The sequence below is a fragment of the Notolepis coatsorum genome, assembly GCF_963971535.1.
Source record: "Notolepis coatsorum genome assembly, chromosome: 12".
Taxonomy (NCBI): Eukaryota; Metazoa; Chordata; class Actinopteri; order Aulopiformes; family Paralepididae; genus Notolepis; species Notolepis coatsorum.
Genome location: NC_140176.1, coordinates 4,930,148 through 4,945,147, shown reverse-complemented (window position 1 = coordinate 4,945,147; position 15,000 = coordinate 4,930,148). Strand labels below are relative to the sequence as shown.

Below are 15,000 nucleotides of genomic sequence, written 5' to 3'. Positions count from 1 at the left end.
GAGGGGCCGGATGAAAGGTGGGAGGGGCAGGACGAAAGGTGGGAGGGGCAGGACGAAAGGTGGGAGGGGCCGGATGAAAGGTGGGAGGGGCAGGATGAAAGGTGGGAGGGGCAGGATGAAAGGTGGGAGGGGCAGGACGAAAGGTGGGAGGGGCAGGATGAAAGGTGGGAGGGGCAGGACGAAAGGTGGGAGGGGCCGGATGAAAGGTGGGAGGGGCAGGATGATGAAAGGTGGGAGGGGCAGGATGAAAGGTGGGAGGGGCAGGACGAAATGTGGGAGGGGCCGGATGAAAGGTGGGAGGGGCCGGACGAAAGGTGGGAGGGGCCGGATGAAAGGTGTGAGTCAGCAAGGAGCTCATTAGTCATTAGTAGACTACACTTTGGCAGAGTCTATCAATTAGAGAATTCTAGTTTCTTTTATTTAACAGATTGCAGAATGGGTACAATACAGTACGGCTCAATACAAACAACTGCTAAGGGGATGCAGACCAGAAAAATACTTTCGTCTTGTTTACATCAGGGTCCCCCATAGAGTCTAGGGCCTCTAGAGTCTATCAATTAGAGAATTCTAGTTTCTATCAGTCCAGGTGCAGCCAAGAAAGTTTTTAGCGCGCATATAGAGAAATACCGTTCAGTGAGATAAGTGATTATCTAGTCTAATTTCGGGGCGAGAAGCATCTAGTCGTCAAGCGTGAGCTAACATGTTATAGTTAGCTTAGCACCGCGTGTGGAGTGAGGGGAGTCAGAGGACTGTGTGTTCTGAAGACGTTAGCACCTCGTGTGGACTGAGGGGAGTCAGAGGACCGTGTGTTCTGAAGACGTTAGCACCGCGTGTGGACTGAGGGGAGTCAGAGGACTGTGTGTTCTGAAGACGTTAGCACCTCGTCGTGTGGACTGAGGGGAGTCAGAGGACTGTGTGTTCTGAAGACGTTAGCACCTCGTCGTGTGGACTGAGGGGAGTCAGAGGACCGTGTGTTCTGAAGACGTTAGCACCTCGTCGTGTGGACTGAGGGGAGTCAGAGGACCGTGTGTTCTGAAGACGTTAGCACCGCGTCGTGTGGACTGAGGGGAGTCAGAGGACCGTGTGTTCTGAAGACGTTAGCACCGCGTGTGGACTGAGGGGAGTCAGAGGACGGTGTGTTCTGAAGACGTTAGCACCGCGTGTGGACCGAGGGGAGTCAGAGGACCGTGTGTTCTGAAGACGTTAGCACCTCGTCGTGTGGACTGAGGGGAGTCAGAGGACCGTGTGTTCTGAAGACGTTAGCACCTCGTCGTGTGGACTGAGGGGAGTCAGAGGACCGTGTCGTGTTCTGAAGACGTTAGCACCTCGTCGTGTGGACTGAGGGGAGTCAGAGGACTGTGTGTTCTGAAGACGTTAGCGCCGCGTGTGAGCGCAGGGCAGGCACGTGCACACATAGAGCCCAAAGGGTGCTCAAGCACCTGCCCTTTTGTGCCTCCTAAAAAAAGTGCCCTTTTTATGCCAATTTCTTTTATAATTTTTTGTTTTTTTAATATATATTTTTATTTATTTATATTAAACAATACAGAATATACAGCACTTCTTGGGGTCTGTAGGGTAAGCACTTATTATCTCCCCCCTGAACATTTATGGAGATGATAAAAGTCAGTGATAAAAGTGTCTTTCAAGGATAAGTGAGCTCCTGCACTGATTATTATAGTTCAATTATTCAATATTTGATCAACAAAACCCCCCAAAAAGCATAAAAAAAGCCCCCCAAAAACCGGGCTCACTCACTTCGCGCACTCTCTTCGCAGGCCCAGTGCCCTTTTCAGCCTTTGGGCACCTGCCCCTCTAAAGTCCTGTGCACGTCCCTGCTCGTGTGGACTGAGAGGAGTCAGAGGACTGGCGTGACTGTGTGTTCTGAAGACGGCTTGGGTTCCTCCCACCAAGAAAGCCCAGCTGTTTCCAGGTGTTTGGATGGTCAGAGGGAGACGGATATTGACTCGTATAAAGACTATTGCAACCACAAAGACCGAGACTGTGAGTACAACTCATGAATTTCTTTCTTGCTCAAGTTTGAGTGAAGGAGCATTTCATTTGGCCCCGCAGCACCACCTACAGGCCTGCAACATTGGTCATGGTCATCCCCCGTGTGTGTGTGTGTGTGTGTGTGTGTGTGTGTGTGTGTGTGTGTGTGTGTGTGTGTGTGTGTGTGTGTGTGTGTGTGTGTGTGTGTGTGTGTGTGTGTGTGCGTGTGCGTGTGCGTGTGCGTGTGTGTGTGTGTGTGTGTGTGTCTGTGTGTGTCTGTGTGTGTGTGTGTGTGTGTGTGTGTGTGTGTGTGTGTGTGTGCGTGTGTGTGTGTGTGTGTGTGTGGACCTGTTGAAAGCAGTCATGCGGGTCTTCCAGTGTTCCAGCTCGGCTGAGGGGCCGATGTCATCCGCCTCCTTCCTCATCTGCTCGCTCTCTGTCAACACCTGCTTGATCCGATTGGTCCATGCCAATGCCACGCCCTCAAGGCGCTCCACCAGCTCGCTGTTATTGGCTGAGAGAGGAAAGAGGCGGGGCTGTCAAATCCTTTTTTCTATTATGATGTAAGCCCACCACACCACCTATAACATAACCATGTAATGATGATGATGAATAGTTTATTTTCGGTCTTTGTTTACAGATCAATCAAAAACACACTTGTGTGGACTTTCAAAAGAAAAAGAAAAATAATAATAATAAATAATCACAAATGTACATATTCAATGTAAGCTCACACACAAAATCCAAACTTAATGACCGAAAAAAGGAATAGGCTGAAGCACATGCTTATTTTTGCCTATCCTTTACAATTCTTAAAAACTAAATATGCTTTAATATAAGAAAGAAAAACTAAAAATATGCTGCAAGATATACATTCCTTTCTTTTTCATTTTTTTTAAGAAAAAAACGAAAACAAATGTTTGATGTTTTACTCAAAACTGTACTCCTGAATTATTTTATCATTTAGGGCCTTTTTAAAAATCTCCCCTGAGAAGTACACAACCTAATCTAAAGTAATCCTAGTGGGAGGTCTGTGTGTGTGTGTGTGTGTGTGTGTGTGTGTGTGTGTGTGTGTGTGTGTGTGTGTGTGTGTGTGTGTGTGTGTGTGTGTGTGTGTGTGTGTGTGTGTGTGTGTGTGTGTGTGTGTGTGTGTGTGTGTGTGTGTGTGTGTGTGTGTGTGTGTGTGTGTGTGTGTGTGTGTGTGTGTGTGTGTGTGTCTGTGTGTGTGTGTGTGTGTGTGTGTTCCACTACAAGGCAGATTTAGATGGAACGTTGCACATAGGCTGTCAGCAGGCCAGGGACCCAAATTCTGAAATATTTTTCAAATTGGTCAACGACAAGTATTTTATTTGAATACATTTTTTATCATTGTCCGTTATCAAGAGAAGTGAGAACTCCTGCAGGGTGTAAACACTTTTGTTTTGCTTGATGAAGGTCTAAGGACTGAAACGATAGACTAAAGTCTATTGCAAGTAAGAGAGCTCTCTTCTCTTGCTTATGGACATTTTCTCTTACGCGACTGTCGAAAAGGACCTGAAGGTGTGCGTGAGCCTTTACTTAATCACTGTCCACTGAATTAGATATTCAGCATAAAGTTACACCTTCTGAACACAAAAGGGTGATACTACAACTTTTGGATCTACTATGGAGTAGAAGTAGTGGTAGAAGGCCATTTTCCCCCCTTATAAATATTACACGTTCTAACAACTATAGTTAAATTATTTTGAGGTAAAATAACTCAACGTCTACTTAAGCCTGACGGGCGCGGTACGGGGCCCCCGAAATTAATATCACGTCATAAATAGTATACAGTCCATAAACTAATTCCACACAATTATTTCCCCGGTAATGATCAACCGAGCCCTTCTTAGATCGCTAGCACCAAAGCTGAAAAAGGGGGACCGACCAAAATCATCGCCCGGTTGCACTAACTTACTACTGTACGAACAAAATCAGGATTGTGGGCCTCGCCAGCGGGAAAGGTTCCCTCACCTTGTGAGGCACTCCAGTCACCTTGTACCCTGATGAGCAAGCTTAGGGCTACAGTACCTCCTTCAATGCGTTGAAGGCAAAACTCCGGGAAACTAAGGTGGGGTACAGTCTTTGTAGGTAGTAGAGAGACAGGAAGCCAATGGGGGTCTTTTAGGACAGGGGTGAGGGATTTGGTGTGAGATAGACATTGGGTAGATACGTTCTGGACCAGTTGGAGTCTATTGATGGAGCAGCACTGGTGTTGCATAGGAGTAAGCAGTAGTAGTAGTAGTAGTAGTAGTAGTAGTAGTAGTAGTAGTAGTAGTAGTAGTAGTAGTAGTAGTAGTAGTAGTAGTAGTAGTAGTAGTAATAGTAGTAGTAGTAGTAGTAGTAGTAGTAGTAGTAGTAGTAGTAGTAGTAGTAGTAGTAGTAGTAGTAGTAGTAGTAGTAGTGTTGAAATATGACACGTATATCACGTACATATTATAGCAGAGACATTCTCCCATCACCACACTATATAAAGTTTGTTTACGTCTCTCTCTCAGCCAGAGGGCCACTCACAGATCAGTGACCTACTGACCCCTGGTGCATGGTTCCGTCCCTCTCACACACAAGCATACACACACACATACACACAGGACAGATACACACACACCAGATACACACACACTTACACTTAGGACAAGCTCACACACACACACACACATCCACACCCCCACACTCTCAAAGCACACACACACACAAACCTACACACACACACACACACACGCATACATACACCCTCACTCTCAACGCGCACACAGTGACTCCTTTGGTGCTGAGATCCCACCAGATTAGCCAGATCAAATAATTCAAACTCATTATGACAAAATGCCACAAGCCAACTAATATACGACCAGGTCAAACACTGGTCACATACTCTAGTCTCCATTAGTCACTGATCGTTATCATAGAGACACACACGCACAAAATGCGCACGTAAATGTGCGTTCCACGCACTCGTGCACGGCAGACATACAGGCGGACCAATACACACAGACACACAACGTGCACTCAGGACAAAGACCACATACACACTGGACTATGGGATCGCTAATAAAACACTCGAATAGGGAAGGAGGGGAACTTCTACTTCGATTTCTTCTGCTTTGACTTCTACTGGACACTGACTGGACTCCACGGACGAGACATGCTGGACTGACCCACAATGACTTGACTTTTTTCCTTCCTTTTATATACTCGACCGGCCGGTTGTAACAATCTAGATTTCAATTGTACCTTGCTATATTCACATTGTATAAATACTTTGCTTATTTACTTTTATATTACAGTGCTTGTTAACTTTTTATAATAAATACCTTCAAAAGTGATTCATCGCTTATATTTTTAAATATCTTATTACAACTTTCACGTATGAGTCTAAAACGTGACAGTAGTAGTAGTAGTAGTAGTAGTAGTAGTAGTAGTAGTAGTAGTAGTAGTAGTAGTAGTAGTAGTAGTAGTAGTAGTAGTAGTAGTAGTAGTAGTAGTAGTAGTAGTAGTAGTAGTAGTAGTAGTAGTAACAGCAGTAGTAATAACAGCAGTAATAGTCCTTACCTGCACTGGTATAATCAGCAGGACAGTGGAGCTGGGTTATAGCAGTAGTAATATTAGTGGTAGTAGTAGCAGCAGCAGCAGTGTCTGGCTCCTGTGGCAGAAGCAGACTGAAGCTAGTCTCCATGTTGACTCTGGCTGAGGACAGGTTAGTGATGAACTGATCCACTGAACTCAGGAAGGACTGGATGTCAGGACAACGCAGACCCATCTTCACCCGACCCCAACACTGAGAGGAGAGGAGGGGAGAAGATATGATGTATGATGTGATTTATGATAGAATATATTATATGATTCACGATAGAATAGAATATATGATATATGAGTTATGATATAATATAATATATGATGAGTTATATGATAGAATATATGAATGATGATGATATATGATGAGTTATGATAGAATATATGACCAGGCCGATCAACCAATACATTGTTTATTTGCCGCCGTTCGATTGACACCATAGTCGACCTATTGCGTGCTTCCAGTCTCGGGTTACGTCGTACAAGACCAAACAAATGATGAGCGTCATTTGACAAGACATTCGGACAAGTGACCACATCTGGTTTGGCCTGGTCTTGAACGGAGCGGTCGCCACTGATATCTGCATATCCGCTGTATCTTTTTCTATATTTCTTATCGTTTCTCTCCTCCAGTGCGGTGCACAGATTGGGCCGTCAGACACGCGTGTAACGGAGGATAGAGAGAGGCGCGTGTGGAGAGAGTGTGTGTGTGTGTTTATGTGTGTGGAGGGTAAATAGCAGGGAGATATTGATCCAAATATGAATCAAACCTAAATGTATTTATTCTCTCTCTCTTTGTGTGTGTGAGAGTTTTTATAGTTGAAACTTTTTTTTTTGGATCCACTTTTTCTCCCATTTTCTATATATTTTCTCCCATCCCAATTTCGTATCATCCAATTCAACCCTCCCCTGTCACGAATGCTGTTTCTTGCCTCCCACAAGCCGGCTGCAATGTGGACTAAGTCATACATAGCACAAGTCCCCTCCGGTACTTGAGGTAACAGCAGTCGCATCTTTTCACCTGCGCAGCTCGATCTCTCAGTGGCGAGGAGTAACGCGTGGGAGGCTCACGCTGCCCCCGACACTTCCTGATTCTACTGCGCAGGCGCACCAACCGACCTGTAGGAGTCGCTGTCCACAACGCCCAATCCCCACCCATCAGTTTCCCACCCCCTAATACGGCCAATGTGTATTAGTACGGACGACCAGCTAAACTGAAAGCAATGTGGAGCGCTGGGCGTCTCCAGTATTCGTGGCGAGCGCCTTGCCCACTACGCCACGTAGCCGCCCTTATAGTTGAAACTTTTAAGTGCAGTCTAGTGTTTTTTTTATTTTTTTTACTATCTTTTTCCCCCTCCTCTTTTTCCGATTTTTCTCCCATCCCACTGTTAGTCGTTATGCCAATTCCCAACTCCCTTCCTGGTTGTTGCGCACCCCCCCCTACTGTTGGTCCGGGAGGCCGGAGACTATCACATGCTTTCCTCCGACACATGTGCAGCCAGCCGGCAGCCAGCCTGGCCGCTCAGATTCTCACTGGGAGAGTGTAACGCGTGGAAGGTCACACTACCTCCCTCCAGATCCTTTCTTTGCTGAGCAGGCGCCCCGACCGAACTGTAGGGGTATTTTTCTGTTTACAACGCCCAGGACCCACCCATCAGCTTTCCCACCCTCTAATACTGCCAATTGTATTAGTACGGACGACCAGCCAAACTGAAAACAATGTGGAGAGCTGGGATCGAACACGCGAACCCAGCGTCTCCAGCATTGGTGGTGAGTGCCTTGCCCACTGCACCACCTGGCCGCCCGCAGTCTAGTGTTTTTGATTCAACGTTCAACGCTACCAGCCAAAATGTGACCTACTCTCGGCTAGTATTAGTATTAATAGTATTAGTAATACCCATTCAATATGCACATGACAGAACATATTATATGGCATATAATATGTTCTGTCATGTGCATATTGAATGGGTATATAATATAATATGATATTTTCAACTTTGCCAGTGCTGTAAAGTTTAAACCTTTTTAAATCTTAGACAAACAAAACACTTTGCTTTCATGAAATATTGTAAGCCGTCATTTGAGGCTTTATAAAAGCAGCATAATGAACACAAATCTGTCAGTGCCGAGTCCGACCTCATCTTAAATAACAAACAGCATTGCTTGTTGTAGTTAACAAAGAGAGGCAGAGTTGATTTTGCAAAAAAAGAAAAAGAAAAAATAATATTTTTTCGCATTGTATTAATCGAGATCTACTTGAAATCAGCCAGCGATCTACCTGTCGATCGCAATCGACTGGTTTGGCACCACTGCTGTAAACTGTCTCTCACATCATAATAACAAAGCCACATTATTTCTCTCCTGCGGGTCACCTAGCGCAGGGGTTCCCAAACTTTTCAGGCCGGGACCCAGAAAATAAGGCGTGAGGCTTATGCACATCGTCAGGCTTTTTTTTTTTTTTTTTTTTATATGTGGCCGATTTTTTAAGCCAAATATCACTTCAATCCTATTAAGTTAGTTCAAGTTAGTTATTCATTTATATGTGCTATTTATGAGAGGGCTAACTTGTTGCAAAATAATAATGATAATAATAATAGCCTCATTAAAATACTATTGTTGCTTCGGTTGTTTTCAGTGTTTTATGTGCATAATCTGTTATTTAGTTTGAAATGTTCGTTGAAATAAGTAGATTTTTCGTTTTTGTTTATTTATTAAGTTAATATAAAACCATATAGTCACATTTTAGAATACAATAGAATAGAATTTTAGAATACAACTAGAAACACTTGCTTCTAAGTTCAGTGGCATAAAAAAAAAAAAAAAAATTATTATTTTTTAATCATCTCGCGGCCCTCCCGTGGGTCGCGACCTTTGGGTCGCGACCCCGACTTTGGGAACCACTGACCTAGAGAAGGTGTTAGGCGAGGGGGTGGGTTAGGTGTACTGCAATGGCCCCTGGGTAAAGTAGTCCTGCATGCATCGGTAAGAGAAACAGCTGCCAAGTCTTTGCAGGTCTCTGACTCAAAACGAGCTATTGTGGTATCATCATGGTTAGATGAAGACATAGATTGAAACGTATCCGCCCCCGATTTGTACAAGTTATGGCTTATTCTGACGGTATGAACCTGTAGTGTCATGGGGCCTCTGGTGATTCCCACCCCTAGTATCTCCATGAAGGCCTATATGACTATAGGATTACCTGCTGTGACTGGAGAGCGGGAAGCATGATATTAGACATCAGTTTCTCCAGACTGTTTAACATGCTGCCATCAGAACAGTCCAGCAGACCCAGGTTCACCTCCTGAAAACACCAGAAACAGAACACATACAGTACAACACAACACAACACAACACAACATACCAGAACACAACACAACACAACATACCAGAACACATACAGTACAACACAACACAACATACCAGAACACATACAGTACAACACAACACAACATACCAGAACACATACAGTACAGCACAACACAACACAACACAACACAACACCAGCACAACACAACACCAACACAACACAACACAACATACCAGAACACATACAGTACAGCACAACACAACACAACACAACACCAGCACAACACAACACCAACACAACACAACACAACATACCAGAACACATACAGTACAACACAACACAACACAACACAACACAACACCAGCACAACACAACACCAACACAACACAACACCAGCACAACACAACACAACACAACACAACACCAGCACAACACAACATCAACAACACAACACAACACCAACACAACACAACACCAACAACACAGCACAACACAACACCAACACAACACAACACCAACAACACAACACCAACACAACACCAACACAACACAACACAACACCAACAACACAACACAACACCAACAACACAACACAACATAATACAACACAACACCAACACAACACAACACCAACAACACAACACAACACCAACAACACAACACAACATAATACAACACAACACAACACAACACAACACAACACCAACAACACAACACAACACCAACACAACACAACACCAACAACACAACACTAACATCAACAACCGCAACAGCAACTAATAATTATTATTATTATAATAATAATAATAATAATAATAATAATAATAATAATAATAATAATAATAATAATAATAATAATAATAATAATAATAATAATCATCATAATAATAATACAATCTTTATGAAGCACTCTTCAAAAGTAACTACAAAGTGCTTAATAAACAAAGAATGAACACTTGTCAATACATTTTATTTGAGAAGTGATTTAAAAGATTCACGCTGGAAGTTCCATAGTCAAGGGGCCTTGATGGCTGCCTGACTGGCTGACTGACTAACTGGCTGACTGACTGGTTGACTGACTGACTGACTGCCTGACTGGTTGACTGACTGACTGACTGACTGACTGACTGACTGACTGACTGACTGACTGACTGACTGACTGACTGACTGACTGACTGACTGACTGGCTGACTGACTGACTGACTGGTTGACTGACTGACTGACTGACTGACTGACTGACTGACTGACTGACTGACTGACTGACTGGCTGACTGACTGACTGACTGACTGACTGACTGACTGACTGACTGACTGACTGACTGACTGACTGACTGCCTGACTGGTTGACTGACTGACTGACTGACTGACTGACTGACTGACTGACTGACTGACTGACTGACTGACTGACTGACTGACTGACTGACTGGCTGACTGACTGACTGACTGGTTGACTGACTGACTGACTGACTGACTGACTGACTGACTGACTGACTGACTGACTGACTGACTGACTGACTGACTGACTGACTGACTGACTGACTGACTGACTGACTGACTGACTGACTGACTGGCTGACTGACTGACTGACTGACTGACTGACTGACTGACTGACTGACTGGCTGACTGACTGACTGACTGACTGACTGACTGACTGACTGACTGACTGACTGACTGACTGACTGACTGACTGACTGACTGACTGACTGACTGACTGGCTGACTGACTGACTGACTGACTGACTGACTGACTGACTGACTGACTGACTGACTGGCTGACTGACTGACTGACTGACTGACTGACTGACTGACTGACTGACTGACTGACTGGCTGACTGACTGACTGACTGACTGACTGACTGACTGACTGACTGACTGACTGACTGACTGACTGACTGACTGACTGACTGACTGACTGACTGACTGACTGACTGACTGACTGACTGACTGACTGGCTGACTGACTGACTGACTGACTGACTGACTGACTGACTGACTGACTGGCTGACTGACTGACTGACTGACTGACTGACTGACTGACTGACTGACTGACTGACTGACTGACTGACTGACTGACTGACTGGTTGACTGGCTGGTTGATGTGTACTGACCTGTTGTACATTAGCTGTGGTTATAGCTTTGTCTGTAGTCCTCAGGAAGAACAGACACTTCCCTAGTAAGGGCTGAAACAGAGAGGGAAAGAGAAAGAGAGAGACAGACAGACAGACAGACAGATTTAACATGATTTTACATACTGTACATTCAGTATAATACATAACATAATTGATGAAAGGTATCAACATTCTTTGGCTGTAAGCAAGCATTAGCACTACATTTAGTAGGCCTAGCTGTGTGACCGGGCCGGGCGGGTCCAGCCGCAAGAGACACATGTCTGGGAGTCACATGAGTGGTTTCGGGTCGTTGCCTAATCGTTGCCGGCCATCGGCCTTTGTTCTCGAGTTTCTTTTGACGCTCGTAAAAACCATGCGGGTTTGTGTTGACACGCAACTGTCCTACTGGCCTGGGCTATTCAATGGAATCAACTATTATTATTATTATTAGATATGGCTGTTATAGCGTCCCGGCTTCTGTGCGTTAGGGACATCCAGTGCGTCTGTCTCGCGGGCCGACCTGTGGAGCGCACTGGACTATGGCAATTAGAAACTGGCCCCCGGTAAATGTCCATCATCATCATCAACTAATCATCATTATAGTATCGCTGTGTTTGTGTCAGCAGGGTAGGTGAGCGCACTCGTCCACGACCACAATCATTGTTAGTTCGACTCCTGGGCATTTGTGGACTTTCGCCGATATGAAGTGTAAATATATTACTTATATAATAATATAACTATATATAACTATATATATATATAACTATAACTATAAATATATATATATATATATATATATATATATATATATATATATATATATATATATATATATATATATATATATATATATATATATATATATATATATATATATATATATATATATATATATATATATATATATATATATATATATATATAATATAACTATATATATGGCTATAACATAACATACATTATGTACCTTTTTTCCTGTGGTCGATTAGTACTTTATTTACATTTTCCGATGAGACCATGTTGCTAACATATAGCAGCTCTAACGTGTGGTAGCTGATGTTATAGCACTAATGGGATGGCATTGTGGGATTGACGGAAAAATTCAAAGACCTCTAACCCTGGCAGTGTCAGTGCCTTGCTCTACCCATTAAGCTATACAGGGAATGGAACCCCTAACCCTGGCAGTGTCAGAGCCTTGCTCTATCCAGTAACCAGTTAAGTTTATCAGTCAGAACAACAAACGCCAACTAATCCACAGCGTATACAACACACACACACACAGGTCTGGCAGAAACCTGCACGGTAACTAAAGGAAGACGGAACACAAGACGGCTAATTGTGTTTACTGTTCCCATGGTAACCAGGCGGTAACCACCACACTATCTCTGTCTCCCCTAGCGACACAACACACAGGCTGCTGGGCCACACTGCTTATTAGAGCATCGCAGTCGAACAATAGTCAATGGGACGTATTGTTCCTGAGCACAGAGGGGAACTTGATGTGTTGAGCTGCAGGTTGGTAAACTAAACTAAACACAACCAGCCTGGGCTGAGTCCAGACAGTCTGTGTTCAGTTTTATTATGGCTACAATAAAAAGTAGAGATCTTCGATATGGGCTTTTTTTTTTTTTTACCGATATACGATATTGTCCAACTCTTAATTTCCGATACCGATATCAACCGATACCGATATATGCGGGGTTCCCCCCCCCCCCCCCCCCCAAAAAAACGGAATAATTTCAGGTAATAACATTACATATCTCTTGTCGTGGAATTAACACAACATTATGCATACTTTTGACAATAAATTAAATCAGAATTTGTTCTTACTTGCTTGCCTGGGTAAATAAAGGTTAAATAAATGTAATTTTATTTTTTTTAATTTTTGTATTCTTTTAAACCGATACCGATATTTTCCGATATTACATTTTAATGCCAATAATCAGCCGATAATATCGGTAGGCCGATAATATCGGACATCCCTAATAAAAAGTGAAATAAAACTATATTATTTTATAATAGATCAGTCAGGTTGCTGGGTCAGACGACCTATACTTATATAATGATAATAGAAAAAAAAGAAACATTTGAATAGAAAGAGAAACATCAAATAATAACATCTAATATTATAAACAACAAATAAAGAAGCCGATATCTTCATTCGACTGAAATCACTTGGAGCAGTTCAATTAACGGGCCAGGCGTATTATCCTACTCTACTATTAATTTCCCTTAACCCTTTCGCTGTCACACTACCAAATGGTTAACCCTTTCACTGTGACAATACAGAAGGTTAACCCTTTCACTGTCACACTACATTTACATTTACATTTAGTCATTTAGCTGACGCTTTTATCCAAAGCGACTTACAAGTTCTGTACGACAAGACAGCAAGAAGGGTACAACTCTATCAGCTGAGTAACAATGTTCATCAAGTGTTGCGTGCTACAGTGTAGGTTAGTTTATTAGGACAAGTGCATGACAGTAAGGTTAGTCAGGGTTAGTTTTTTTTTTTTTTTTTTTTTTATCATTTCAGATAATGGTTGAAGAAGTGAGTCTTTAGTCGACGACACTACCAAATGGTTAACCCTTTCACTGTGACAATACAGACGGTTAACCTTTCACTGTGACAATACAGAAGGTTAAACCCTTTCACTAACTGTTGTGAAGGGCCAGATTAAACCGAATATATATATTTATTTATATATATATATTTAATTGTATTTGTATATTCTCTAATATTCCCTGATATCCCTTGTATATTCCTTGTACAATATGCATTGAATATCCATTCTAGCCTACTGAACATCCCATAATAGTCTCCATTCTACTATTGGTCGAGACCTTGGTGCCAGGCTGCCATACCCCTCAGACCCAGTTCAAACGTACCGCTCGACATGTACGAACAAGTCCTAGTTCCGCGTAGGAATCTGGCTACCGCACCACTAATGGGACTATTTGTTCATAGTGCGTATATATACTGCGCTACTAAAGTAGGACTTTCTTTTCAGTCCAGTTTCTTACCCTCCAATAGAGTCACAGACGTAAAGCCTCCCCGCGACGCCACGTGTGGGAGTAAGGCCAAGTTCGCCTACCATCGGTATTGAGACATCGTGTATATTAATATTTGAATAGTCATATTTGGCACTATATCGTCGAGTTGGACGTAGTCTATTAAGCTAATAATAGTCTGTTAATATATAGTGCTTCGTGCGGTGAGAATACTACCGTAGTCAGTACCCCATCGTTTCGGGCAGAGAACTGGCTGCTTACCCAGGGTGGTTGACCCTATGTGAAGCTGCACCCGAGGAGCCCCAGAGCCGACGAGCGAGTGGACCTGTATACCGGATTATTCTACCGACGACAGCCCGCCTTCCCAGGCACGGATTATGCTTTGGATACTTTGATTATTCCATGGATAAAGACCCCCGACACTGCCGTGTGTTGGAACCCCCCCCCCTGGAGAGGACGCAAGGTGAGGAGACGCTCTGCAAGACGAGGTCGCTTCACGTCTCTCCCCCGTGGACCGGAGAGAGCCGGCCCACAAAGAGTCCACCTGCTTTCATCTGTGGTCCAAGGATCGCCGGCGCATTGAACGGCACTACAGTGGGTTCACCTGGGATACCCTTGGCCGGACGAGGCAGCCGGATTCTACCCCCCCCCCCCCCCTCCTACTCCTGTCGGCTTACAAGCGACCGGATTAACCCCCTCTAGTGTATCTAGTATAATCATTAAAGTATCATTGCTGTTATTCCTTAACTATTCCAGGTCGTATATTTACCACCTGCGCCATCAGAGATTGGACATTCTCTATTGATATACCGACGAATACTCCTTGCCATAAAAGTGCATACTATTTCAATTCATAAATGTGATTAAGTGATTAAGTGCTTATTCTACACACCATCGCTGTGTAGAAATAAAGACCTGTTTCTAATTCGTACATTTGTGTTGGATCCGTTTCATCTACGTGAGAGTGTTCATGATAATATATTTATGCCGTGTACTGG

General features: G+C 43.5%; 1 protein-coding gene across 1 annotated transcript in view; it reads right to left on the bottom strand.

Moving 5' to 3' along the window:
• The window catches only part of dnah5l (dynein, axonemal, heavy chain 5 like), a gene marked incomplete at both ends in the record, with an annotated part of 223,598 nt that overhangs the window by 198,186 nt on the left and 10,412 nt on the right, over window positions 1–15,000 (bottom strand). Inside the window, 4 exon segments of the mRNA XM_084326732.1 lie at window positions 2,338–2,503; window positions 5,557–5,782; window positions 8,777–8,878; window positions 10,991–11,062. Of these exon segments, the coding sequence (XP_084182858.1) occupies window positions 2,338–2,503; window positions 5,557–5,782; window positions 8,777–8,878; window positions 10,991–11,062 (566 nt within the window).